This window comes from Leiobunum rupestre, chromosome 11 (assembly GCF_980474605.1).
Source record: "Leiobunum rupestre chromosome 11, qqLeiRupe1.1.hap1, whole genome shotgun sequence".
In the NCBI taxonomy this organism is placed as follows: domain Eukaryota; kingdom Metazoa; phylum Arthropoda; class Arachnida; order Opiliones; family Sclerosomatidae; genus Leiobunum; species Leiobunum rupestre.
The window spans coordinates 18,986,745-19,013,065 of NC_143394.1; the positions used below are offsets into that span (position 1 = coordinate 18,986,745).

Here is a 26,321-nt window from a genome sequence, read left to right on the forward strand (position 1 = left end):
GACTGGGTAGTGGCAGCTCAAAGCAACAAACACCACTCCTGGGTGGCAGTCTTAGCTATAGTAGGGTATGAATAGGGGGGAGATCTACGTCATATTTTATTGCTGTGTGGAAGGAACCAAATAAAGACTATCCTTTAGAATTTTTGTTTAGTCAACTAGACATGGTGAAACACATTAGTAGGATGGAAATATTAAACGACAAATGGCGACGCTAGTATAATTATTGCAAGTGTTGGGGTTACACGACCATGATATTGAATGTTCCTAACTTTTGAATCTCGCACCCACCGATTGAGCCGTCACGTAGATTCAAAGGGGCTGTCTCATGCATTCAACTACAAATAACTTCGACACCAAAAATAAAAGTCTGATTTAATATTTTATTTAATCACCTATCCATCCATATGTCTGACTGGTTATTTAGTTTGGAGTTAACCTTACCAGAAGCTACCAGTGCTTCCACTTGGACAATCTCATTTCTCCCTCTGTCGGTTCTAATAAATACTTTTTTATCCCTTTCACAATTTTTTTTAACTAAAACAACAAGATTTATAATATTTAGGCCTTATATAATGAAAAAAAAAAAATTTAAATCTATGACACACTTCCGAATCCCAGTTAATTTCATTCGTGGATTACAATAAAGGTAGAGGCGCGGTATTTGAAGTACTAGACCAAAATATTTCTAGCGAAAATTAGGAAAATTCTCAAAGTCCTTAATTTTCGAAAAATCCCTCAATTTTCCCTTTTCCCCTCTCTTCCAAAATAAAATCGCTTTTAAATCGCCAAAAAGGGATAAAATTCCTCAAAGTGGAAGCACTGGACCCTACAACCATAATGACGTCACTACCCGATACAATACTAATTTATCAAAAACATTAAGGGTACGTTCAGTAGAGCTCATCGACTAAAAAGCGCTGTTTCTTTAAAACTGTAACCGCTGAGCTCTGTCGTCATAATGACGTAGAAATTTGTTGAACGGGTATTGTTTAGTAATCGATTCTTTTTAAAATGGCGGCAAATAATTTTTCCGGGCAAGAAAATCGAAAAAAACGAAAACTTCTGTATTTGATCGTAAATGAACTTGTTACCGATGAAATAATTGAAAATGGTGGTGTTAATATTTGTTACACTCCTAACTATTCTAAAAAAACTAAAAATTGCGCCGCATTAATTGCAACAACATTCACTAATTCTAAGCCTCGGTCTAGACCTGTAAGAATAACAGACTATGTGGAAAGTGTAGTACCATATTATACAGAAAAAGATTTTAAATCTCATTTTCGAATGAGCAGGACCGCTGTTGATGAATAAAAGTAAACAAAACTAATTTCAATTTGTGCATTAGGAATTAATCAATATTTATGGAGGAGCTGTTGCTAATGAAAAAATGTGCGTTGCCATACCAATAGAGAAACGGGTGTTAGGTTCGTTGTGGCTTCTGTCAACACCTGAGTCATTCAGGAGCATTGGAGATCGTTTCGATCTATCAAAGGGAAACGCACATTATGTGTTCATTGAATTCGTTCGAATAGTGTCAAAATTAACACAACAATACATTACATGGCCTACTACAGAAAAAATGAACCAAACAATGACAGTCTGTGAAACAAAATATGGTTTCCCTATGACAGTTGGTGCAGTTGATGGCTGTCACATCGACATAAAGGAGCCAAATGAAGATAAAAATGCGTACTATAATCGTAAGAAGAGAACATCGATATTATTACAAGGTAATTTAATTTGGATGTGAACTTTTGTTAAAAATATTATAAATATTTATTTTTCATAGGCATTTGTAATGAAACATTAATATTCATTGATTGTTGCTGTGGATGGCCTGGTTCTGTCCACGATGCGAGAATGTGGCGTTTGAGTGCGATTTACCAGTTCCTCAAAAATGGCTTAAGGAGTGATGATAATGGGCACATTCTGGGTGACAGCGCGTACCCGCTAGACAAATTCGTAATGACTCCTTTCAAAGAAAATGGACATCGTACAATTCAGGAAAGAGCGTACAATACTTGCCATAGTTCAGCTCGCCAGATGATAGAAAGGGCATTTGCGTTGTTAAAGGGCCGTTTCCGCAGACTAAAATACTTAGACATGTCTTTAGTAGCTGAAATTTCAGAAGTGATTATGACTGCATGCATTTTGCATAATTTTATTTTGAGGCACGATGGAGATGATGATGTGGGTGATTATATAGATGAAAATTTTGAACATGTAACAGCTGAAATAATGGAAGAGGCTGATAATACTAATTCAGAAGCTGCAAAGATGAAAAGAAATGATATTGCAAGAAATATAAGGCTTCCCAGACAATTGCAAGACATTTAAAGCTGTCTTAACACCTATGTAAAATTTGGTTATGCATTTGCGAAATAAATTTTATTATTTCTTGAAGTTATTTGAGCTTTGTTAAAAATTACTTAATAAAGATAGTTATCATTTCTACATTTTCATTAACGAATCAACCATTTTAGACAAAACTTCATTTTTTTTATCTAATCTTTTCAAAAGTTCATTTTGAAAAGTTTGGGTTTGTATACCAATTGTTTTTGCTTGTTCTAAGCAAAATCTTGCAAAACTTTCGTCTAAAAAATAAAACAAAATTAATTATAACGTAGTTCCTTTCTACATCCATGATAAAATTAACCACGTGAAAGCATGCCCTATGACAGTAAACAATAACAAACGCCAAGGCTTAAAGATATACGATGGATTACATTAAAAAGACAAGTGTTATAATTAATATATCAAACAATAGAATACCTCTTAATATCCTTGCGTGATCTCCGGGTCTCACGGCAATCATATAACAATTTTTATCATTGTCAAGGAGCGCTACTTCAATTAACTGCTCTTCAGAAGAAGTCGCCATTTTCTTAGATTGGCTACGCGTTTTACGTCACACTAACTAAAAAACCGACTCTTCGAGCCGATGACTTGATGGCTCATCGATGAGCCATCGTGACGTCAAACTGGAAACGCAAAAAAGCGTACAGTGAAAAATCGATGTCAGCGCTTACTCATCGGTGTCAGCGCTGAGCTCTGCTGAACGTACCCTAAGTTGTAAAAGATTATTATAGAGATATGATTTTTAAATTTTGGCTAATATTTCCTGTTGTTAATATTGGTTATAATTTAGCTTTATTTAAATAGTTAAAAATTGCTTTTTTTACGAATAGATGGCAGCACAAGATTCATAACTATGTTAATAAACACATAGATGGCGCTAAGTATTTAATATCGCGAAATTTTGTGAATTTCTTTCAAACTTTCTTTTCGTCTCTGTCAGTTAAATTTAACTAGTTAGGATAACCATCTCATTTAACTATATTCATATTTTGAATATTAACTGTAGTACTTCAAATTTAATATTAAAGGTTTTGCGACATTTATTTATTTTACAATTTTTTGTGTGATGAAAATGGAAATAAACCAATTAAAACGTTATAATTATGGTGTAGACCAGTCCACCGAAGGACTTTCTAGTTTTGTGGAACTCGATCTCGCGGGACTAATATTTTCTTAGATAGGGGTGAACCGTTTTGACAAGTGCTATCCAACTAGTTATTCCGGTTATAAAATCTCGTATTATAGATCTCTTAAGTCAAAAACGCTGGTTTTATAATACACAAGACCTGTCTAAGAATGGATTTTTAACTTGTACAGATTTTTAACTTGTTGCGTTTTTATCCGATCACCCCGGCCCCTCGCGACTTTTGCTAGCCCCCTTCTACGGTTTGAAACGTCATTAGTTTTTTGACGTCACTGTCCTATATCTATTGGAACGCTATATGCGCATGCGTTGCGAGTTTAATGTCTCGGAAGGCCCGTAGAACCGTATGCGCTGGAGATATTTCAGAATGAAACAAAAATGGCGCTGGTGGAAGGGATGCAGTATGGTTTATCTTCACAGGGAAATTATTCGAACAATAAAAGCTTAATATTCGTAAAATTGACTGATTCTGCACTCAGGGCTATTGGAGAACTAACTAAATCTAGGGTGAGTACCATATTTTTCACCTAATTTATGGAATTTCGATCACTGGCCTTGGGAAATCGACTACGAATGCAATTTTGCTATCCGACAAATTATAAGCCTCGGCCAAAATAGCGCAAATTTTTGTATATAACCCACGGAAGGTATCACTTCATATCTATTTAGGTTTTAAATCAGGCTTATTTCTAGCAATTTAACGTGGATAAATATTCCAATAATCTCCATATACTCTGGAGTATTGGTAGGTTTCGTTAATATAGGCGAAGTTCCAGCTAATTCCGTTGCCCATTTACGGTAAAGGTTCCTGCTCTACCGTTAGAGAGCCAAAAAATCAGGATACGCGATATTTTTACGGTTTTTGGCAAAATTTCTTAGTTTTAAACCTCTATTTAAAAAATTTAGTTTAATTACCAAAAATTAATAGGCGACAAGCTTGTAGCAAAATACGGTAAAATAAATTGGCGTTCTTGCAAAAAAATCGGTAAGCTAGCCCAGGCTTATAATTTTTTTGGTTGCAAACATCTGTTTTTGGTGACGTAGCTACGGTATCGGTAACTGTAAATTTCCTAGGACTGCACACTTCTATAAGTTACTTAATCAAGGCTTTAACTAAGTTGTAAATTATTTAGGTATACCCCATAAAACTTGCTTCTTAGTATTTCCATTTCAGTTTATTTTTTTATTGAAATACTTAATTTCAAATTTAATTTCAAATTTAATACATATTAAGACTATGTCAAAAAACATAATTCTGTGAAAGGTTTATTCAAATAATCTTAAGTTAAGAACCAATTATTAAACACTTATCAAAAGTTGTAAGAAAATTTACACAGGACTACTATTTGTGTAGTTGTGTAGATTTCAAGAGGAATTTCTCAGGAAAATTTATAATCTATTATTTCTAAAAAGTAAATTTTTCATTTCAAAAGAAATGACCCCCCTCCAGAAAATATAATTTTTCCACCTGTGATTTGTCAAGGTCTGATAACCACAGTTTCTATGCAGGCAAAAGTATTGAGCTTTTTCTCTTGGCAGTCTTTTATACACCTGTTTTTTAAAGTAGGTAAAATAGGCGAAGTTTTATGTTATACCTATTATTTGTGGTTAAATAGTAATTATTTTAAACAATTTAACGCATTTATTATGCATATTAAATTGTTTAAGTTGCAACAAGAAAAATTGTAGCCTTTGTGTTTATACCTATAACTGCAGTTAATATAGTCAATAGTAAGTTTAATACTTGTTGAAAAGTTGGAATTTAAATGTTATACCTATTGGTGTACTTGTAATAGACAAAGATGAGGGTGGCTACAGTATCCCATTTAGGTCTAAATCTAGTAAAAAGTTGTTCAATCTTAAATATAATTTCAAGACCCTAATATCCAACAGGTCCTTTCTGTTATTTGTAATAGGTTAAGGGTTTTTATTACAAATTAAAAACAATTTATATTAACTACTTTGCGCAATGCTATGAATTTGTGAAATTAAGAATTTGCTTGTGTTTTTTCAATTGGTGTAAATATAGTTAAATACGTATTATTAAAAAGCTATTTCTTTATTACAATTTCCCACTTTAAGGTGGCAACTGAGTAAAATTAAATGAAATATACTTAATTGGGACGCAGAAAATGTTAATCTTAATATTGTTTTATACTGGCTTAATACGTTAAATTAAGTTTCCATAGTTAATTTATTAAATATAAACATGGAATTAAATATTAATTTGGAAGATTTATAATTTAATTAAATTCGTATCAATATAAAATATATTTACACGTCATTAAAGTTAACGGCAAAAATAATAGCATTGAAATTAAATGTAGGCCTTTCGGAACAAAGTTATCGTTTACAACGAAAATTGTTCAGTTGGCGTTTTTACGCTGTTGTCATTTACGTTTTAAATAGAGCGACAAATTTCGCAAGTTGTGTACCTTACTTTTTAGCTCAAATCGAAATACAAATATGAATTTCCCAGTGTAGAATTTGTAGAGTCATTCGAGGGATTTTTAGCGCGTATTTCTATTGTTAATTTGAGTAGGTTTTCCTCTCCAGCCAGTAATGCCCGTATTGCGACAACCGACGGGTAAACTGAAACCCAGCTCGGCGGTATCTCCTGTATACTTTCGTCTAGACGTTCCCAACGACAACCTAGAGAACGGCTGCCTATACTCAAATCATCTCTATATTTATATATTGGAGGAAAAAAACACCCAAAACTCCCGATTCTTGGATTACGGAAATAATCTCATAAGCGGTTCTAATGAACGTTTCATTGTGTTTTCCCAACGAACAGCGAAATAGATAATAAATCTTCATAATTAAGTTTAAAATTAGTATCGCTATTTTTTTTATCGGTAATCATTGGGGCTCGAAACCAATTTGCCCTTATTTAAAATTTTAATTTGAAATATTCATTTTGTTTAGTTTTTGAATATCTATAGTTCGATTTTTGAATATCAAATTTCTATGTATTGTTTTTTATTAAATCGGCTTCAATATGACAATCAAAATGAAAGAATTTTCTAATTTAAAAATTTACACTTTAAATTAAATTTTCACAAATGATCCGTGTTTTATTTAAATCGATTTAATTACATTTCTTAAACGAAACATTGATCTAAATCGTAGTTACATACATCAAGTAATTTATGTTAATGTATAATTTTAGTTTGTTACGTACATCGATTAATTTACGCGCAAAATAGATTGCCGCGACATTTGGCGATTCGGGACAAATGAAATTGCAAGTACTAAATGAATTATGATTAATTATGAATTTAGTTTTATTTTACCGATACGAGGCGTATATTTAATTAGACTAAGGAAAAGGTCGTTTAATGTTCAATACAATCTAAATAAATTAAAATTCGATTTAAATCAAATGACGAACCCTGAGAAAACGCCAGAAAATATTTCCTTTATTCCATTTTACGTTCTATAAATGCAGCTTTCAGGGGGCTTCCTTCAACTGGCAGCACTGCGCCAGGTGGTTTTATAAGAATATGTAGTTTTTATTCTGCCATTTTGGGGACATCGCGAGGTTATTGTAGGTCATTTGAAAGTAAACGCTCGTTTTATCGGCACTGCGTTTCAAATCATTTATGTTCATTAGACATTTAAGGCCATAAATAATGTTCAAATTTCATTTTTTAACGCTTGCTACGGAGATGTAAATAACACCTATTGACTCCTGTTTAGTTTATGAAAGGGCCAATGCCTTGTTTGGTAAATAATGGGTGTCCCCCGTCGGGTTATTGTTTTACTGTTTTGCAAGTAATATTTTTAGAGGCGCTCATTTTATCCAATAGAATGAATATTAATTTTATTTTTATACTTTAATAATTATTATTTATTCCTCTTTATATAAGGCAAATTTTCATTTTTATTAAAATCCATAAATATTGTGGAATTCAAGTTAAATTTTAAATAAACATTACTTATAACTCGTAACTCGTTTGAGAAAAGATAGTTTAGACTAATTGTTTGTTGTAAATAATTGAATACTGATATTTATTTATTTTTGTTCGGTTTATTGCTATTGTTGACTAATTAATTATTTAAGAAATAACTATTTAGGTCGTTTATTGTTTAATATTATTTTTAGAAATGTTAAAAAGTAGCTTCTTTATCAATGCCGAATCAGGCCGAGATTATATTAAAATTAAAGTTTTAATAAATTTAACGATTTAAATAAATTTTAATCAAATAAATCGATTTAAATAAATTTTAATCAAATAAATCGATTTAAATAAATTTTAATCAAATAAATCGATTTAAATAAATTTTAATCAAATAAATCGATTTAAATAAATTTTAATCAAATAAATCGATTTAAATAAATTTTAATCAAATAAATAGATTTAAATAAATTTTAATCAAATAAATCGATTTAAATATAAAATGAACAATGCTGTATAATAAAATTTTACACAGTACGAAAGTAAAATGGGGTGCACTGTTTAAAGAAGTAAAATTAATATTGACAGCTGTAGCGCATTTTCGAAGCACATGTCAAAATAACGAGATACTATTTGCCAATGCACCGAAAGTACTTGTACATTAAGCGAACATGACCCCCCCCCCCCCCGTTCAAAGAACGAGAAGAGAGCCACTTGGGAAAATCGAGATAGGAACGGCGTAGTTTGATAAGACTCTAAGCCTTAATCTCCATTCCGAGCGCGTACAAGCATCCGCGTATATCTATTTGTTGGTTAGATTAAACAGTATCTAGTACTCGTTTAAAGATTGGCGGGTCTAAGATCAATCGTTGATCGTAACAACTGCGGTGACATTTCCTCGTTTATTTGGCCCCCCTTTTCGTCCATCGCCGTTATTTAATACGCGCTTGTTTCGCGTTGTTTCGCTCTACCTATAGTGGCCATTTAGTCCCGATATATAGTAAGAAAGGCTGTTGACATACGCCAGAAACGATATTGAAAATGGTACGGACAAGGATATCGGTTTTATTTCTTAACGCCTTTCTTCCTCCCTCCTTGTACTACTCACGACAAGTCTTCGCGTTCCCCGTTGACGTTTCGTTGTTGAGAACTTAGTCTCGAATTTTAGTTTCTAAGAAATATTGAGTCATTATGAGATCGCGCTTTCTCTGGTATTTTTACGTCAACCAAAGATTGAACAAATCGAAGCTAGCCAGTATAAGGAAGTTTGAAATGTAAATTTAAATAATATATTCGGATGCGTTTTAAGTATTTCTGAAGCCGTGCCAAATTCGGGTTAATGTTGTTATAAAATGATATCATCTTATGGGGAATTTATTAATGGTAGCCCTTTAAAATTATTACAGGTAGAGGTCGGTAACGGTTAATCATTATCCATGATTAAATTGATTTTTTTGGGGGAAAAATGTAAACAAAGAAATTTACCGGTTAATATTTTGGAAAATGATTAAAAAACATGTATTATTCGTAAAATTTGTTGTTTTTCCGATTAATTTTACAAATTTATCAAAAAATTAATCGGATAATACAGAAATATAAATTACTTGATCAAAACGTATTACGAATAATTTTGAGAGCTTTATCTATTGAATAAAAGTTAACCATCCCCGACCTCTAATTACAGGGACCCCAGAGGTACTATAATTCCTATAAAATTATAAATTTTCAGAAATGTCCTATAATATCCTATATTTTTAGCAACATGACCAAAAGGTCCTATACAATCCTATAATTTTTCCCCATATCAAATCCCCCACCACTCAGTTAAATTGCTAGGTTTAGCTATAGGATATATTTCTACATAAAGTCATAGTATAGTTTTGTGATAAAATGGTTAAATAGTTTCTATTTTTTAAGTGAAGATTTATTTCGTTAAATATAGATTTTGTTTTTAAATGCATTAAGTTAGTAAATGAAACAGCATGTAATAGTCCTATAAAATCCTATAATTTAGAAAAAATGGTACTATAAAGTCCTATATCTTTGGAAATATAATTAAAAATTATTAAAATTAAATAGAAAACGACAAGTTTTGGTGTGGAAGCGGAGAAATTTGACTGATATGAGTTTTCGGTTTTAATGTGAAATTGAAAGAAATCTTAATTTGTGAAAACAAGGAATTGTTCGTAGTACACTCGTTCGATTATCTTCAAAACTATAATATTGACAAAAATTTAATTTAAATCTATAGATAGAGGTCAATAAATCAAGTGGATTATCAGTTTTAATCTTCAGGATTAGTCCCACATCCTATTTCTAATCTTTAAAAAGACTGGGAGGGGGCACTGTGAAATTAGTAATCTTAACCCCCAAAAAAAGGTGTACATTGGCGGCTCACTTGAAAGAGGTAGCTTACAAAGAAAGATCGAAATGGGATCACGTTTCGGCGAAGCACTACACAGGCGCCAAATGAAAACAACAGAGACACTTGGAAGCGTGTAGGGAAATTAGATCTTTCAAAGCCTTTTAAGACCGTCAAGTTCACGTTGAAAGAAAGTCCTAAGTTCGTGTTACAATTTTACCACCTTTTGGAACATGCGTTAATAATCTACGAATTTCTTGCGTTAATAATCTACGAATTTCTTGCGTTAATAATCTACGAATTTCTTGCGTTAATAATCTACGAATTTCTGGCGTTAATTACCTACGATTTTCTGGCGTTAAATTACCTACGATTTTCTGGCGTTAATTACCTACGATTTTCTGGCGTTAATTACCTACGATTTTCTGGCGTTAATTACCTACGATTTTCTGGCGTTAATTACCTACGATTTTCTGGCGTTAATTACCTACGAATTTATTGCGTTTATAATCTACTAATTTCTTGCGTTAATAATCTACGATTTTCTGGCGTTTATAATCTACGATTTTCTGGCGTTTATAATCTACGATTTTCTGGCGTTTATAATCTACGATTTTCTGGCGTTTATAATCTACGATTTTCTGGCGTTTATAATCTACGATTTTCTGGCGTTTATAATCTACGATTTTCTGGCGTTTATAATCTACGAATTTCTTGCGTTAATAATCTACGAATTTCTTGCGTTAATAATCTACGATTTTCTGGCGTTAATAATCTACGATTTTCTGGCGTTTATAATTACGATTTTCTGGCGTTTATAATCTACGATTTTCTGGCGTTTATAATCTACGATTTTCTGGCGTTTATAATCTACGAATTTCTGGCGTTTATAATCTACGATTTTCTGGCGTTTATAATCTACGAATTTCTGGCGTTTATAATCTACGAATTTCTGGCGTTTATAATCTACGATTTCCTGGCGTTTATAATCTACGAATTTCTGGCGTTTATAATCTACGAATTTCTGGCGTTTATAATCTACGAATTTCTTGCGTTTATAATCTACGAATTTCTTGCGTTAATAATCTACGAATTTCTGGCGTTTATAATCTACGATTTTCTGGCGTTAATAATCTATGAATCTCAATTCAGAGTGTATCTTAGATAGGTTCGTTGGAAATATATTTTCACCAAGAACTGTTTTAGAAAGAAAACGAAACTTTTGGGATGTTTGGCTCAAGGTTGTCAAGTTTAACTTTCGAGTTTGCTGGTTTTTCTCGCCGTAATCTGGGATTTAATTTTTAGAACCTGTTCAGTCTCATAAATTTAACTAAGTCTAATTTCACTTTATTTAAAAAACTTAGACTTGACGGGTACATGGTAATTTGGAAATTGCGCTAAGTATTCTAATTTTACATATATTGTTATTTAAATTCGTGTTATAATAATTTATAAAAATCTCGTTTATGAAAATAATTATCGTATTGGTACCTTTAGAAACTTATCGTTCTATTGGTACCTTTAGAATCTTATCGTTCTATTGGTACCTTTAGAATCTTATCGATCTATTGGTACCTTTAGAAACTAATCGTTCTATTGGTACCTTTAGAAACTAATCGATCTATTGGTACCTTTAGAAACTAATCGTTCTATTGGTACCTTTAGAAACTAATCGTTCTATTGGTACCTTTAGAAACTAATCGTTCTATTGGTACCTTTAGAATCTTATCGTTCTATTGGTACATTTAGAAAATTATCGTTCTATTGGTACCTTTAGAATCTTATCGTTCTATTGGTACCTTTAGAATATTATCGTTCTATTGGTACCTTTAGAATCTTATCCTTCTATTGGTACCTTTAGAATCTTATCGTTCTATTGGTACCTTTAGAATCTTATCGTTCTATTGGTACCTTTAGAATCTTATCGTTCTATTGGTACCTTTAGAATCTTATCGTTCTATTGGTACCTTTAGAATCTTATCGTTCTATTGGTACCTTTAGAATCTTATCGTTCTATTGGTACCTTTAGAAAATTATCGTTTGAAATGGCACCTTGGAGGAGAGAAGTATTCTGGAGTGGAAAAGTCGGGCGCCACCTGCGGCTTTGTAAAATTCCCATCATGCTCTTTTTGGTCGGACGTCATCAAGCCAGAATGATGGCAGATAAAGCTGACGTCCGACCAAAAACCGGGGTAGTCTGGGTAATTCTAAAAGCAATAGGCGGGAAAGGACGTTCTTATTACCGCTATGGGATTTTCCACTCCAGAATACTTCCCTCCTCCAAGATGGCACCATGGAAACGATTTCTCCTGTCTCTGAATTAACCTGTTAAGTTTCCACAATGCGATAATTAGTCCCCGTATTTCCAATATCTGTTGATTCCTGGCAAGAATGTCGCGCCACGACGGAGAAGGTGAATCTCCGAAGTGACGGGGAATGGCCTTCTTTCCCACCCGGTTCCGCCCTGGTTCAAATTATTCGAAGCAGATGCCGCCATCTCCGAACTCGCTGTTTTCGCTTCCTTCATTTCTACGCTGGGTTTTACCCGAGGGGTAAGACACTGCGAACTCGGTGTACACTGCCGTACCTTTGACAGTGCTAAATGGAACTCGCGAACTCTTGAAAATATGTACCTTTAACAGTGCTAAATGCACGAACTCGGTGTACAGATTATCTGAGACTGTCTTACCCCTAGGTTTTACCGCAGTGGCCTTTGCGAGTTTCATACATTGAAGGTTAGGGTTAAAGAAAAACAGACAATTATCATTATTTACGGTTATTTTAATAGATGGTTTGTGTATGGTAATTGTATGGCTTTAAAGTATTCGACGACATCGCCTTTAGAATCTATTAATCAATTTTTTTCGCGTTAATAATCGAAGTCTTTTAATTCTACGAATGTTTTGGGTTCATTATCGTGGATTTTTGGTGATTCACGGCGTAGTTTCAAAACTCAACGATTTTGCGTAGTCTGGGACAAAAGTAGTTTGCTAGGCGATTAGCAAAAGTTAAGGCGTGACTTAAATGCAGCTCTTTGCATTTGTCTAAAGTAGAACAAAGTTCTAAAACCCTTTTCCCCCGTTTGGCAGAGTGGCCAAAATTCTGCCACGCTATTACGCAAAAACCCTTTCCCAGAAAAACTCCCTCTTTCTCATTCTTAAGAAGTGTACAGCTCAAAATGGTTCCCTTCAGCGTTTCGAAACGGTGTAGTGTAGTTTATGAACTAAAATCTAAAAGTTTATGAAAACGAGCGTCTTTAGTTTATGAGTTCGTGCATTAATTCTATAAAAATTAGGGAAGGGGGGTTTGAATGGCCCTTAGTTTATAAAATCTGGGGGAGGGGGGTTGAATAACCCTTATTTTATAAAATTGGGGGGTTGAATAGCCCTTAGTTTATAAAATCGGGGGGGGGGGGGTTTGAATAGCCCTTAGTTTATAACATCTGGGGGGGGGGGGTTGAATAGCCCTTAGTTTATAACATCTGGGGGGTTGAATAGCCCTTAGTTTATAACATCTGGGGGGGGGGGGGGGTGAATAGCCCTTAGTTTATAAAAAGTGGGGGGTGAATAGCCCTTAGTTTATAAAAAGTGGGGGGTGAATAGCCCTTAGTTTATAAAAAGTGGGGGGTGAATAGCCCTTAGTTTATAAAAAGTGGGGGGTGAATAGCCCTTAGTTTATAAAAAGTGGGGGGTGAATAGCCCTTAGTTTTTAAAATGGGGGGGGGGTGAATGGCCCTTAGTTTCTAAAATGGGGGGGGATGAATGGCCCTTAGTTTATAAAATCTTTGGGGGTGAATAGCCCTTAGTTTAAAAAAAGTGGGGGGGGGACTGAATAGCCCTTAGTTTATAAAAAATGGGGGGGCATAACTTTTAGTTTATAAAAATTGGGGGGGGGGGAGAGGAATAACACTTAGATAAAGTGAAACAAAATTTGATCAAAACTGAAAAATCTTTATTTTATGAAACGTAAAAATAACTCGACAGCTAATTGAAAAGGGTGAAACGTAAAATTCCAGTGCGCGAAATGACCTAGAAGTGTTTGGTTTGTCTCGGAATCAGGGCTCGCTTTCGCTAGAATTTCTCGTCAAACGCGCGACCCCTTTCGGCTCCGCCAACTTAAGGTCTTTCCCACACGTCACCGGACACCAAACGCCGCGAAATGTCGACCCTTAGCCAGGTATTCGCTTCAATATCGAGTGAGCCAATAGGTTCTCTCGGCTTTTGTAGTCGAAGTAATTTAAGCGTGATATGACTACGGCTTCTAAATTTTTTAACCAAATTTTGCCTCGAGAAAAATCCGCGGAACTTCTACCTTTCTCCGTTGTAAAATTAAACGCTTCGGCGCGCTTTTAAAATTGTTGGCGAGCATATTTTTCACGGTTTGGCTGATATTTTCGCTGGAAATGTTAAAATGGCATCAGTTTTATTATCGCAACGCGTACTGGCTTCTCGAAGCCCGCCCATTTCGATTGAACGCCGGCCTTATATTACGTTGCCATGCCCTCATTCGTCTTAATCGAAACTACTTCTATACGAAGTACTTGGCTTAAATACTGATAATTTGTTTACTTAGTTCGAAAACATTTAATTGAAAGTTTAAAATTTAGGGCTCGCCTTTGTTATCTCTTACCCATTAACCTTATAACCTTATCTGTAGGGAGCTAACAGTTCTAACAAGGAGACATCCCGAAGTGTAACCCACCGATTTTGTTCAAACTCGGGGGATTGGTAGACCTTCATGTAACTTGAAAAATCCTAAAGGGAATTTATTCAATGGGCAACGGTTTTGCCATTGCAACAAAAAATGTTTTTCACTAAAACAAATTTCAATTTGCCCATTGCAAATAACATGGGATTCTGAACGATTCCTAGCCGCCCCCCCCCCCCTGTGAAAATTTTTAACCGATATGGCTTAAATAGGAAAAATGTCAATTTTAAGTTGTCAAAAACATGTTTCGTTGCCATGGCAAAACCGTTGCCCATTGAATAAATTCCCTTTAGGATTTTTCAAGTTTCGTGAAGGTCTACCAATCCCCCGAGTTTGAACAAAATCGGTGGGTTACACTTCGGGATGTCTCCTTGTAAGTCACACGACGTCACTCCGCTCACTGGTGCTTTTTTCTATTGAAAAAAATGTCACAGCCAAGCTACGAAGTGTTAGTTCCCTATAGAGTAGTAGCTTTGGCTATGGCCGCCATTTTGGGTTGACGTTTCTTACCTCTTGGGAAAAGTATGAGTGACGTCAGTGTCATTGGGTTGTTAATTGAAAAAAATGTTTAAATAAATATCTATTTTTAGTAAAAATTTTCCCTTTTTAACTTTATTTGGTAAGGTAACCACGGAAACGGCAATATTACAGGGTTGCTACACGTCAGGGAAAGGTAAGGGAATTTTAAGAATTTGGAAAAGGTCAGGGAATTAGATTTTCTCTAATTTTACTCTAAATCTATGACAAATTCTTTTATTATCATTTATTTCTTTGAAAGTTTTGCTAATATATTCAACATTGCAATAATTATTTTACTGAAATATAAGTCCATTTAAATTTATTAATTTCTGATAAAAGTGAAATATAAAATAAATATTTTGACCTTAAAAAGTCGGGGGAAATCTCATAAAATGGTCAGGGAATTTTAGTCTGAAAATTGTGTGGCAACCCTGTATTATATAGCGCTCAGTTTCCATGGCAAATAAAGTCACGTCACTCGGAATAAAATGACGTTTTTAACGTCATAGGTACTCGTCCAATTAAGAGGTTGGTAACACTATATCTATTGTTAACTGACTATACGCTATAACGTAAGTCGGATGGATAGGTACAGTTGACGTTGTAAAACCGTACGTCTAATGTACGGCTGCCTATCATCAGCTGTTTGTGGCCTGACTGATAAGCTATAATTAATATATGTTGGAAGTCAAGGGGGCAAAGCACTGATTAAAACGCGGATTGACGTAGGCATTTTTTGCCCTAGAAATTGTTTTCGTTTTTACGCGTATTAATTATAATTTGTAAATTAGAATTAAGTCATAACTGTAGAAAAATTGATATTTTTATATTTATATTATTGAGTAAACCTAGCGAAGCTCAAATTGTGGTTTTTTTTTTGTATTGAACAAATTTAAACTCATTGAAAACAGTCAAGGTCGTTCACTATTCAAAACAAAAATGTTTTTATATTTTGTTTTAAGATTATCATTTGATACGGTTTTTTTTTCGTATTGGGACTATCAATTCTGTTGTTTACCGTAATGTTTTTCATATAAAATAAATTGAATAATACGTGATACTGAATTAATTTCAATTTGACGTTTTGCCGTAAATAAAATCGTCTGTGGTCATATCTGATGTAATCTCGACACGTACGTTAACTAATTGTCCAGAATTATAAATGATACTACTGGGAAATCGGTCTATAGTAGATATTTTGATTAAAATTGCTCAACAAATGGTTTTAAATAATGTAGTCAACGAATCTATGAATATTTGTGAAATCTAAAGAATAATAATTAAAAAACCGAAATAAAATGATTGAAAATAAATTCAAATGAATAAAATTCAAATATCAAAAAATAATAAGTAATAATAGACGAAAACTATTCGCTAGTTTTGTAGTAATTTCTAGGAAATAGCGAGCAACTTCAAAATACAGTTTGGCTGTTATTGTATGGATGAAGTTGGTAGTTTGGGTAAAAGGTTTATTATTTTCGTCCCAAAGCGAGCGAATAGTTTTGGGATATTATCAAAATAAAAAAGTAATAATATCAAAATAAAAAAGTTATATATCAAAATAAAAAGTTATATATCAAAATAAAAAGTTATATATCAAAATAAAAAGTTATATATCAAAATAGAAAGTTATATATCAAAATAGAAAGTTATATATCAAAATAGAAAGTTATATATCAAAATAGAAAGTTATATATCAAAATAGAAAGTTATATATCAAAATAGAAAGTTATATATCAAAATAGAAAGTTATATATCAAAATAGAAAGTTATATATCAAAATAGAAAGTTATATATCAAAATAAAAAAGTTATATATCAAAATAAAAAAGTTATATATCAAAATAAAAAAGTTATATATCAAAATAAAAAAGTTATATATCAAAATAAAAAAGTTATATATCAAAATGAAAAAGTTATATATCAAAATGAAAAAGTTATATATCAAAATGAAAAAGTTATAATATCAAAATGAAAAAGTTATAATATCAAAATGAAAAAGTTATAATATCAAAATGAAAAAGTTATAATATCAAAATGAAAAAGTTATAATATCAAAATGAAAAAGTTATAATATCAAAATGAAAAAGTTATAATATCAAAATGAAAAAGTTATAATATCAAAATGAAAAAGTTATAATTTCAAAATGAAAAAGTTATAATTTCAAAATGAAAAAGTTATAATTTCAAAATGAAAAAGTTATAATTTCAAAATGAAAAAGTTATAATTTCAAAATAAAAAAGTAATTATATGAAATTTAAAATAATTCAATAAAATAAACTATGAAATTTAAAATAATCAAATAAAATAAACTTGAAATTCTATGAAATTTAAAAATATTAAAATAAACTATGAAATTTAAAAAAAGGACAACGTTGTATTGATAGAAAGTATCAATTTTTAATTTTGTACGTTTTCAATGTGAAATTGAACATTTTAATGGCAACGCTTCAAAATCGGTTGTCGAAGTGTCCCAAACCCGCAGCAGCCCGCCCATCCAGAAAAACCTTGAAATTTGAAAGGTTAAAACGCGTAACTTTTAATACTACTCGTACGTAGGCCGGTAAAATCCTCGACACTTTTTTCCACACTTCGGCGATTGAAATGACTCTTTTCAGTGAGACCCTAAACGGCGTTTTATTGTTCATTAAAAAAACATAAATGAAGAGACGGATTTGGCGAAAAATTTAATTTCGCTAACTCTTTTTAGCTTTAAGATAATGAGTTTTTTTCGTAGTAGCCAACTTAAAAAGTATACGGTGTAAATGTAGGATCTCGTCTCGTAATAGTTTAATGAGAGGGTTTATATCCAGCTAAAACTCCCCCGTTTAAATAGCGCCACCAGTTTTTCCTTATCAGCTTCGACTCCTTCTTTTGGCCGATTGTCAACGAGTTGGAAAACGCCCGAGGCTGGCACGTGATTTCCTAACGTCTCTAGAGCTTATTGTCATTAGGCCTACCTAAAACCTTTTAGCATCTAAGACTGATAATTTTTAGGCCTCTCCAATTTGATATACGCTGACTGATAATTTTTTGGCCGAGAAATAAATTATAAATTGCTTAGGATATTTTGATCTATTTAATGTAGGTATTTGTTACGATCACGACGAATTCATTTTTTTCGCTTTTAATTTTTAGTTTTTTATACTCTAGGGTACCATTTTATATCGTTGATACCATGGTTAGTTTTAGTATTTAGTTTTCTCTCTAGGAATTGACGTTTGATTTTAGTTTTTCTCTAGTGGAATCCACGTTTGATTTAGTTTTTCTCTCTTGGAATCGACGTTTGATTTCAGTTTTTTCTCGGAGTTGAGCTATTCTCTTGTCTAGAGGACACTTAACGAGTAAATGTGCCTGACGATAATTGCCCATATTTGAAGCTACACAAACGATTTGTAAAGGAAATTTCAGTTAATATTTCGAATAGTCCAAAATTATCCCTCTCGTTCTCTATAACTAATTTCACGAATTTTTCAAGGGCAATTCTATCGTACGATTTTGACGAAATGGTCCCGAGTTTCACCGATTTAAAAGTAACCTTTCTTTGTCATTACGTTCCAAAAAACGTTAGATATATTAACCAGGGTTGCCACGGTACCTGGAAAACCTGGAAAAGTCGGGGAATTTGAATATGGGTATAAAAATCAGGGAAAAGTCGGGGAATTTTAAAAATTAATCTAAAAATCAGCGAAATGTCAGGGAATTTAATTTCGGTTGCAAATAGCTAAAATATAGGTTAAAAAATACAAAACTCTTGGCACAAAATAAGTCAAATCTCCGGAGATGGTCAGGGAAAAGTCAGGGAATTTGATCGTGAAAAAACTGGCAACCCTGTATAACGATAAAAAAAAATGTTTGCCAGATTAGCTAACAGAAAATCTGTATACTCTTCGAACCCTCAAATCTGGTCCGCAACACGCCGCGACAGGGGGCGCCTTTAGAACGGGCCACAAATGACCATTTCGAATACTCGGGAATACGCGTGTATAAACCTCCCCCGAAATCCGTTGGGGTTGGCACGTGCTTGGCTATAGCAATGAGATCCGCAAACTCCCCCGAGTGGAATCTGCTTTTTCCACGCAGGGGAGTCCATTGATGCAATAACGAAACAATTATTTGCCGTTTCCTTCGCGCGACGTTGTAAGGAAGTAATTAACGAAATAATACAACGATTGAATTCAATATTCGCGGCCCGTTTCGTTCCTATTAATTATCTCATCAGAAATTCCCATTAAGAACGTATTCTTTGGTTGGCTTCGCAAAACGATGGCTCCGTCATCAACATGGCGGAACTTCCGTTGGCTCGATTATAATTTATTTAAAATAATCCTTATTTTGGTGAAATTTGGAAAGAAAATTCTTTAACTATTATCATAAGTAACATAATAATAATAAGTATGACACTTCCTAATGCTTTAATGCTAATTTTCTAACCGAACCTTTTTTTGGCAATGATACTCTCTTCAAGCTGTGACTTGGACTCGCGACTTGTCGTTTTGGATGACTACTTTTTGATAAAAATGTAAGCCTTATATCGGAGAGCACGTTCTGGAGTCTCAAGGGGCTTTGGTTTTGTTTTGAAGCCCGCGTGCGAATCACGCGTGATTAAAAACATGAGCTCGTGGCACCAAGAATTTTTTTACATTTTTATCATTTTAGCCTAATATTCCGCCTATCTATCGGAAACCAGATATTTCGGCTTAGCGATAGTCTCGCATATTTTAGACACTAGAGGGCTCTGTGCTGAGAAAACGCAATAACTATGAAAATCAGTTTAGTTGTATGTTACTTTTTCTATTATTATGTCCCGTAAATTTTGAAAATCTACCTTAGGCTTAAAGTAAAAAGGCTTTAGAGCGGGCCCAGGCCCCGGTAAAAGAATAAATCGTGGCCGCAAAAACTGGTGATAATTGTACGTTGTTAAGGGCCCTCTAGGCTGCGCGGGCCCCTTTGATTGGTACCGTTTTCTTCCGGTCTGTCGTTGAGTAGCGTTACCAAACGACACCAAATTCCCGTCCAGTCGAAATATATGGTTTGTGCGAATTTCTAACCAAGCGTGTATCCGCGCGGGTTAATAGCCCTTGCCAAAGAATAGCGTTGCATTTAAATGATTTCCCCGACTGCTAATAGCTGTTCACGACGAATTGAATCGGCTTATTGTTACATTGAACTTCTCCTGCCAACGCGGATAACGTAGATACCCTCAAAAGATATTTTTATCTAGTTGCGTTGATTCTCTCTTTGGGGCGCTTGCGCGACTAACGCTATATGATCACATTTTGTATTTTATATTAACAGGGCCCCCAGAGGTCCTATAATTCCTATAAAATCCTATATTTTCAAAAATGTCCTATAACATCCTATATTTTTAGTAAAATACCCCAAAAGTCCTATAAAATCCTATAATTTTGATATTTCACGTATTTCAAATCGCGCCACTAATTGAAATTTGCTAGATTTAGCTATAGGAGAAATTCTTATACCAAGTCTCTATACTTTTGTTATTGTTAACATGGTTAGCTACTAGTATATTTTTGTGATAAAATGATTAAATAGTTTCTATTTTTTAAGTGAAAATCAAAGATTTATTTCTCTAAATAAGATTTTGTTTTTAAATGCATAAAGTTAGCAAATTAAATAACATATATAGTCCTATATAATTTTGTGAAAATAGTCCTATAAAGTCCTATATTTTTAGAAAAATAATCCTATTTTTCCTATAAAAAATTGAAGATTTGAGTGGGGGCCCTGCATTGAAAATAACAAATAATTGACCAAATCGAACACATTTGCTAATTGAAACCCAATTTAAAGTCTGCCGAACTGAAACCCATTTTAAAAGTCTGTCAAATAGGGACTGAGCAGCATGACGTCACGCTGGTAGGCTTGTTTTTTTTTTTCAATTGGATAAAGCACGGGTGACGTGTTATCTACGTCACGCTGCCGAATCCCTATCGAAACTCAGTTTAAGGTTGACCAAATTGAAACGGAGTCGACGCGCATTTTGAAAATTTCCAAATTGAAAACATCGGATCCTACTTTTGCAATTGACTTACTCGAAACCCAGCCCAAATTGTCCTTATCGAAACAATTCGAAAGGGTCCAAATCGAAGTTAGTTCAAATTTGATTTACCAAATGCAAACTGACGTAGAGCTCGGCGTTTGGATAAGAATTAATCACCTTATTTATTTTTATCCAAAGCACACATTTATCCACAAATTATCCGAAAAAATCTATTATTTTTACATGTTAATTTGCTTTTTAGTCTGGATAATATCCACGAATAAACAGCTAATCGTAATTTTTATGGTTAATCGAAATTTTACCGGTTAATTTATCTGTTTCGCCGAGCTCTAAACTGACGTAAACAATCTACACAATGAAAATTAAAAGTTATAGATAGACCAATCAAATCTGTCAAATCATTGAAATGAAAAATCCTACTGGAAATTGAACTTAAACGATCAAAACCCAAATATTCAAAAAAATATTCAAGGCGTATTTTTCGCAGCTCGCGTTATTTCTCCATAAAATTCATGGTTACGGGTTGTAAATAGACTGTTAGCAAACTTAACATTGAATCGAGGTAATACCCTTGGCCTAAAATGTGAGTTTCCGACATTCACTAAAAATCCGCCAATCCATGTTGCATTTTAATTTTCCCAAAGGCGAAACGTTTCGTCAGAAAAAGCTGCCATAAAACACGATACGAGAATCGTCATTATTTAAATTATAGCCAACGAGCCACAAGCGACTGCCAACCAGAAGAAAAAACAACGAACTAAACTTCGAAGTCCTTGACTCTAAACGCATCCATACTCTATTTATTCAACTTTTCTTCTACACTCCGAAAATTGGCTTTTTTTCAAAAGCGAAAGACTTTTAAAAAAAATTCAAGGTTACTTTAAATAAAAAATGGCCGAAGCCAAAAAAAACCCCCCGAAGTTAACGGTTCTAGTCGATGATTTAAAAATCGTTTCTAAAGTTTAATTGAAACGTTTTTTCCCAAGTTAAGAAAAAATAGCGTTCCATGTTTTTTAAGGTTAGGATGTTTGTACGTACAAATATCGCTGGAAGCCCCTCAAGATTAAACGCTTTTGAAACTTAATGATGAGCTTATAAAAAAACCCCACGCGCGTAAAAAGAGTACCGGGTGTTAGTTAAGAGTTTAAACGTTCTGGATTTCAGGGTTCCGAATTGGTATTTAACAGGTGGTAAATAACGTTATGGTAAGAAATGGGAAAAGTGGTAAATAATGGCAGATAGATATTTACATGAATTATTTACAGTATTTAGAACTTAAACCTACATTTATGGAGATAAAACCTTTAAGATTTAGAACAGACTTGTAGAGTAATGAAAGTTTAAGATCTTCTAAAGTGGATATATTAAGTTTTTTTTTATTATTTTTCTTGATTTTATATATTAGCATGCTATATAAACCATTATTTACCAGTGGTGTGCACAATATTTGAAAAAGGTTGTAGTTTTGGAACACTGCTGGATTTTTCACTTAATTTTACAAATTCCTTGCTAGTATAATAATTTCGATAAATGCTGACTTTAGTTTCAAACTAACTAAATAGATTTTACGCTTTTTTGATATATTTCAGCAATGCTATTTTTATTAAGTTTAAAAAATATTACAAAATACTTTTTATTAAATATTATATTTAAATATTTTTATTCATTTTAAAAATGTAATACTATTTTTAAATTATTTTATTTTAGAAAATATGTAATTTGAAGAATATTACGTAATACTTTTAATATCTAAATGTTTTTCTAAAATTTAATTGTTTGAGATATCTGGTTTTGTAACTAAGCCAGTGAAGTGTTAATTGTGAAAACGTATCTGAGATTCTTGGTTTTTGTAAAATTTCACCGCGTGTGTAAAAATGGACTTTTAAACGCGCGAGGCTGGTTAATAGGTGTTTTTACAAAAGATCGGTGGTCACGTGTTTTCAGTAAGTTTGCGTCACTACGGTCAAAATGAAATCTCGAAGTTGGCCGATAATTTTGTGTCGTCCGCTATTTAAGACAAGGCTTACCTGTCGTTTAGTTTAACAGTAAAGTGAAAGTTCTAATTGCTATAGAAGATTATTTATTTTTGCTGAGTATTTTATATCTTTCAAGGTTAGTAGATAAGAAATAACTAAAACCAGACTACCTTATAATAAACATAACACATAAAAAGATACTTTTAATACAGCCCTAGCCTTTATTTATCTATTTGTAACGCTGTTAATATTTAAAACTAAAATTGTCTATACGCGGGCCTTAGTATCAGCAGCCGGATCTTAGCAGACGATGCCTTGCTCAAACATATTGAATTCCCATGAGCCTCTATAGCGAAAATCTTTTGTAGAACCACCTATTTATATTTCAACGTAAAGGTCTAGGTTGCGTAGTTTCCGTAGACCTACAGATCCAAGGTTAGATCATTTTCAGATAAACCTTTTGAAGCTCTTGACTTGTGTTTTTTCAGCTGTTTTAAATTTTAAGTCTTCCATACAAAAAAAATCTAATCTTTTATTTGATCAGCGAGCGTACTTTTGGGGAAGGGGGTTTGTTGCTAATTTATGTGATTTGGACGAACGTTGTAATTAAGTTTATCTTTTTATTTCTTTTCAGAATAATTCTTTTTACCCGACTATTCAATTTCAAGGGAATCAAGGTGTAAGTACTCGGCTCAGTTTCCTATACAAACTTTACCTCTATACCCGCCTTTCCTCTCGCTTATTGTGCCGTTTAAAAGGGTCATACCGGTGTTTGCAATAATATGGGTGAAACTCGCGATAGCTCCTCCCCTTTGGTACCTCGTGACTAATCACGTTTTGGAATATTGCCAGTTCAATTTCTTATTTAAAATTCAGACAAAAAAATTAATGATAAAGTTCTAATGTTGACGAAATTTTAAATCAATTTTCACGTATTTTCGGTTTCCTAGTAATTTAGGTATCATTTTCCATACTTTGTGTAGCTGTAAAATCATCTGCCAGATTTTATTTATTGAGTGTTTTTAGAAATAAGTTGGCCCAGTCGTAATATACGTTTCACATCGAATGTAAAATGTCTTAACTAGCTATTAATTTATGTAACATTAACGTTAATCACTCCTACCGATTTAAGAGATACCAAATACAGGGTTCGTACACGACCTGGAAAGGTCGGGGAATTTGAAAATGTTTTCAAAAGGTCGGGGAATTTGAAAATGTTTTCAAAAGGTCGGGGAATTTGAAAATGTTTTCAAAAGGTCGGGGAATTTGAAAATGTTTTCAAAAGGTCGGGGAATTTGAAAATGTTTTCAAAAGGTCGGGGAATTTGAAATTTTTTTCAAAAGGTCGGGGAATTTGAAAATGTTTTCAAATTGGTCGGGGAATTTGAAACTGATTCAAAAAGATCAGGGAAAAGTCAAGGAATTTTAAAATGTTCCAAAAAAGTAACGGAATTTTAAAATGTTCCAAAAAAGTCGAGGAATTTTAAAAAGGTCCAAAAAAGTCGAGGAATTTTAAAAAGGTCCAAAAAGTCAAGGAATTTTAAAAAGGTCAAAAAGTCAAGGAATTTTAAAAGGGTCCAAAAAGTAACGGAATTTTAAAATGATCCAAAAAGTCAAGGAATTTTAAAAGGGTCCAAAAAAGTAACGGAATTTTAAAATGGTCCAAAAAGTCAAGGAATTTTAAAATGTTCCAAAAAAGTAACGGAATTTTAAAATGTTCCAAAAAAGTAACGGAATTTTAAAATGGTCCATTAAATTAACGGAATTTTAAAATGGTCCATTAAATTAACGGAATTTTAAAATGGTCCATTAAATTAACGGAATTTTAAAATGGTCCAAAAATGTCAAGGAATTTTAAAAGGGTCCAAAAAATTAACGGAATTTTAAAAGGGTCCAAAAAATTAACGGAATTTTAAAATGGTCCAAAAAGTCAAGGAATTTTAAAAGGGTCCAAAAAGTAACGGAATTTTAAAATGACCTCAAAAAATAAGCCAAATGAATTTTTGAAAAATGTATTAAAAATACATAAATATTTTTCAAGATTTTACCCATTTATTTATTTTACAAAAGTGGTCAGGGAAAATTAGGCAATTTGGTCAGTGAAAACCTGGAAATGTCAGGGAATTTCATTCCGAAAATTTTGTACGAACCCTGAAATAGATATTATTGCAAATAATTAAGAGTTCAGTTAAAATGAGAACAGCGTACAGTGACTAGTACAAACAGAACCAAATTTTAAGCGGGTAGATCTAACGCGAATAGCCTAGACCGTGCCCTGTCAAGTTCTCTCGTCACTTGTCAGTATGCCCAAAGCTATATGTACCTAAAAGCGCGAACCAAAATTTGCCACGTTAAATTAGGCATTTTTTGTTGAAAATTTGTAATGCCGTTGGAAGCGATGAAAACAGCGCCTAGCTACGTAGTAAAAACTAGCAATAGCTTCACTCGAAATGTATTTCGACGTGGAAGCAAAAATGGTATCGTAATGGTATTCGTGTAAATGTATTAACGTTGATAGTAGTTTTAGCCTATTTCAGATTCCCATTCATAAAACGCTGCCACCGAATGAGAACATTATTTGCGCTTCGAAATTCTTAAAGTTGCGTACTTCAAGTTATGAACACCATTCGAAATTTAAAGTCGTTTAGTTTATTCCGTATTTATGATTAATAATGCGTTTAATAAAACAACATATTTTATTTCAAAATTCGCGTGTTTAGGTGTTTTCCCAATTTAGGTTATGTTGAATAATTTTTAACTAATTGTATACTTATTCCACACCAAAGCTGTGGTCCACTTATTTTTATTCGGTTTTAGTTGTGGAATTAGTTTATTTGAAGGTAGCGTATTTAGTTTTTATCCATAACTAAAACTACGGTTGCGAAGATCCCAAAAAAAAGTGTCTTGATTTTTACTTGAGGGAATACCAACTACTTTTTCAATTTGGTGAACAAGTAGCGAGAAATTAAGAAAACATGGAAATCTCGAAATTCAGTAAACGATATTATAAATCTCGAAATTCAGTAAACGATATTATAAATCTCGAAATTCAGTGAACGATATTTTAAATCTCGAAATTCAGCAAACGATATTATAAAGCTCGAAATTCAGTAAACGATATTATAAAGCTCGAAATTCTGAAAACGAAATCGTAAATTCATGAAACGAAATTGGCCAAACAAAACTCTGAATATCCGAAAAAGTTTCTTTTGAGAAATGTAGTTTTTCCAACCGGCTTCTTGGTGTTAATAAACCCTAACGTTTTTCGGGAAACCAATATATAATTGTCAACAATTTGCTACAAAACAATGTATATAAAACGATAA

The 26,321-nt window shown here is 33.0% G+C and overlaps 2 protein-coding genes across 2 annotated transcripts in view; both read left to right on the plus strand.

The window, feature by feature from the left end:
- The first annotated feature begins 1,030 nt into the window (after positions 1-1,030).
- On the plus strand, positions 1,031-2,406 carry LOC149921931 (uncharacterized). Its single transcript, XM_090163652.1, has 2 exons — positions 1,031-1,733; positions 1,793-2,406. The coding sequence occupies exons 1-2, from the start codon at positions 1,391-1,393 to the stop codon at positions 2,338-2,340; spliced, it is 891 nt and encodes a 296-aa protein (XP_090019778.1). The 5' UTR covers positions 1,031-1,390; the 3' UTR covers positions 2,341-2,406.
- Positions 2,407-3,736: 1,330 nt separating this feature from the next.
- LOC149921932 (RNA polymerase II elongation factor ELL2-like) overlaps positions 3,737-26,321 on the plus strand; it is a 36,833-nt gene continuing 14,248 nt past the window's right edge. The window contains exons 1-2 of the mRNA XM_090163637.1: positions 3,737-4,012; positions 23,631-23,675. Of these exons, the coding sequence (XP_090019763.1) occupies positions 3,884-4,012; positions 23,631-23,675 (174 nt within the window). The 5' untranslated portion in view covers positions 3,737-3,883. The remainder of the gene's footprint in view (positions 4,013-23,630; positions 23,676-26,321) is intronic.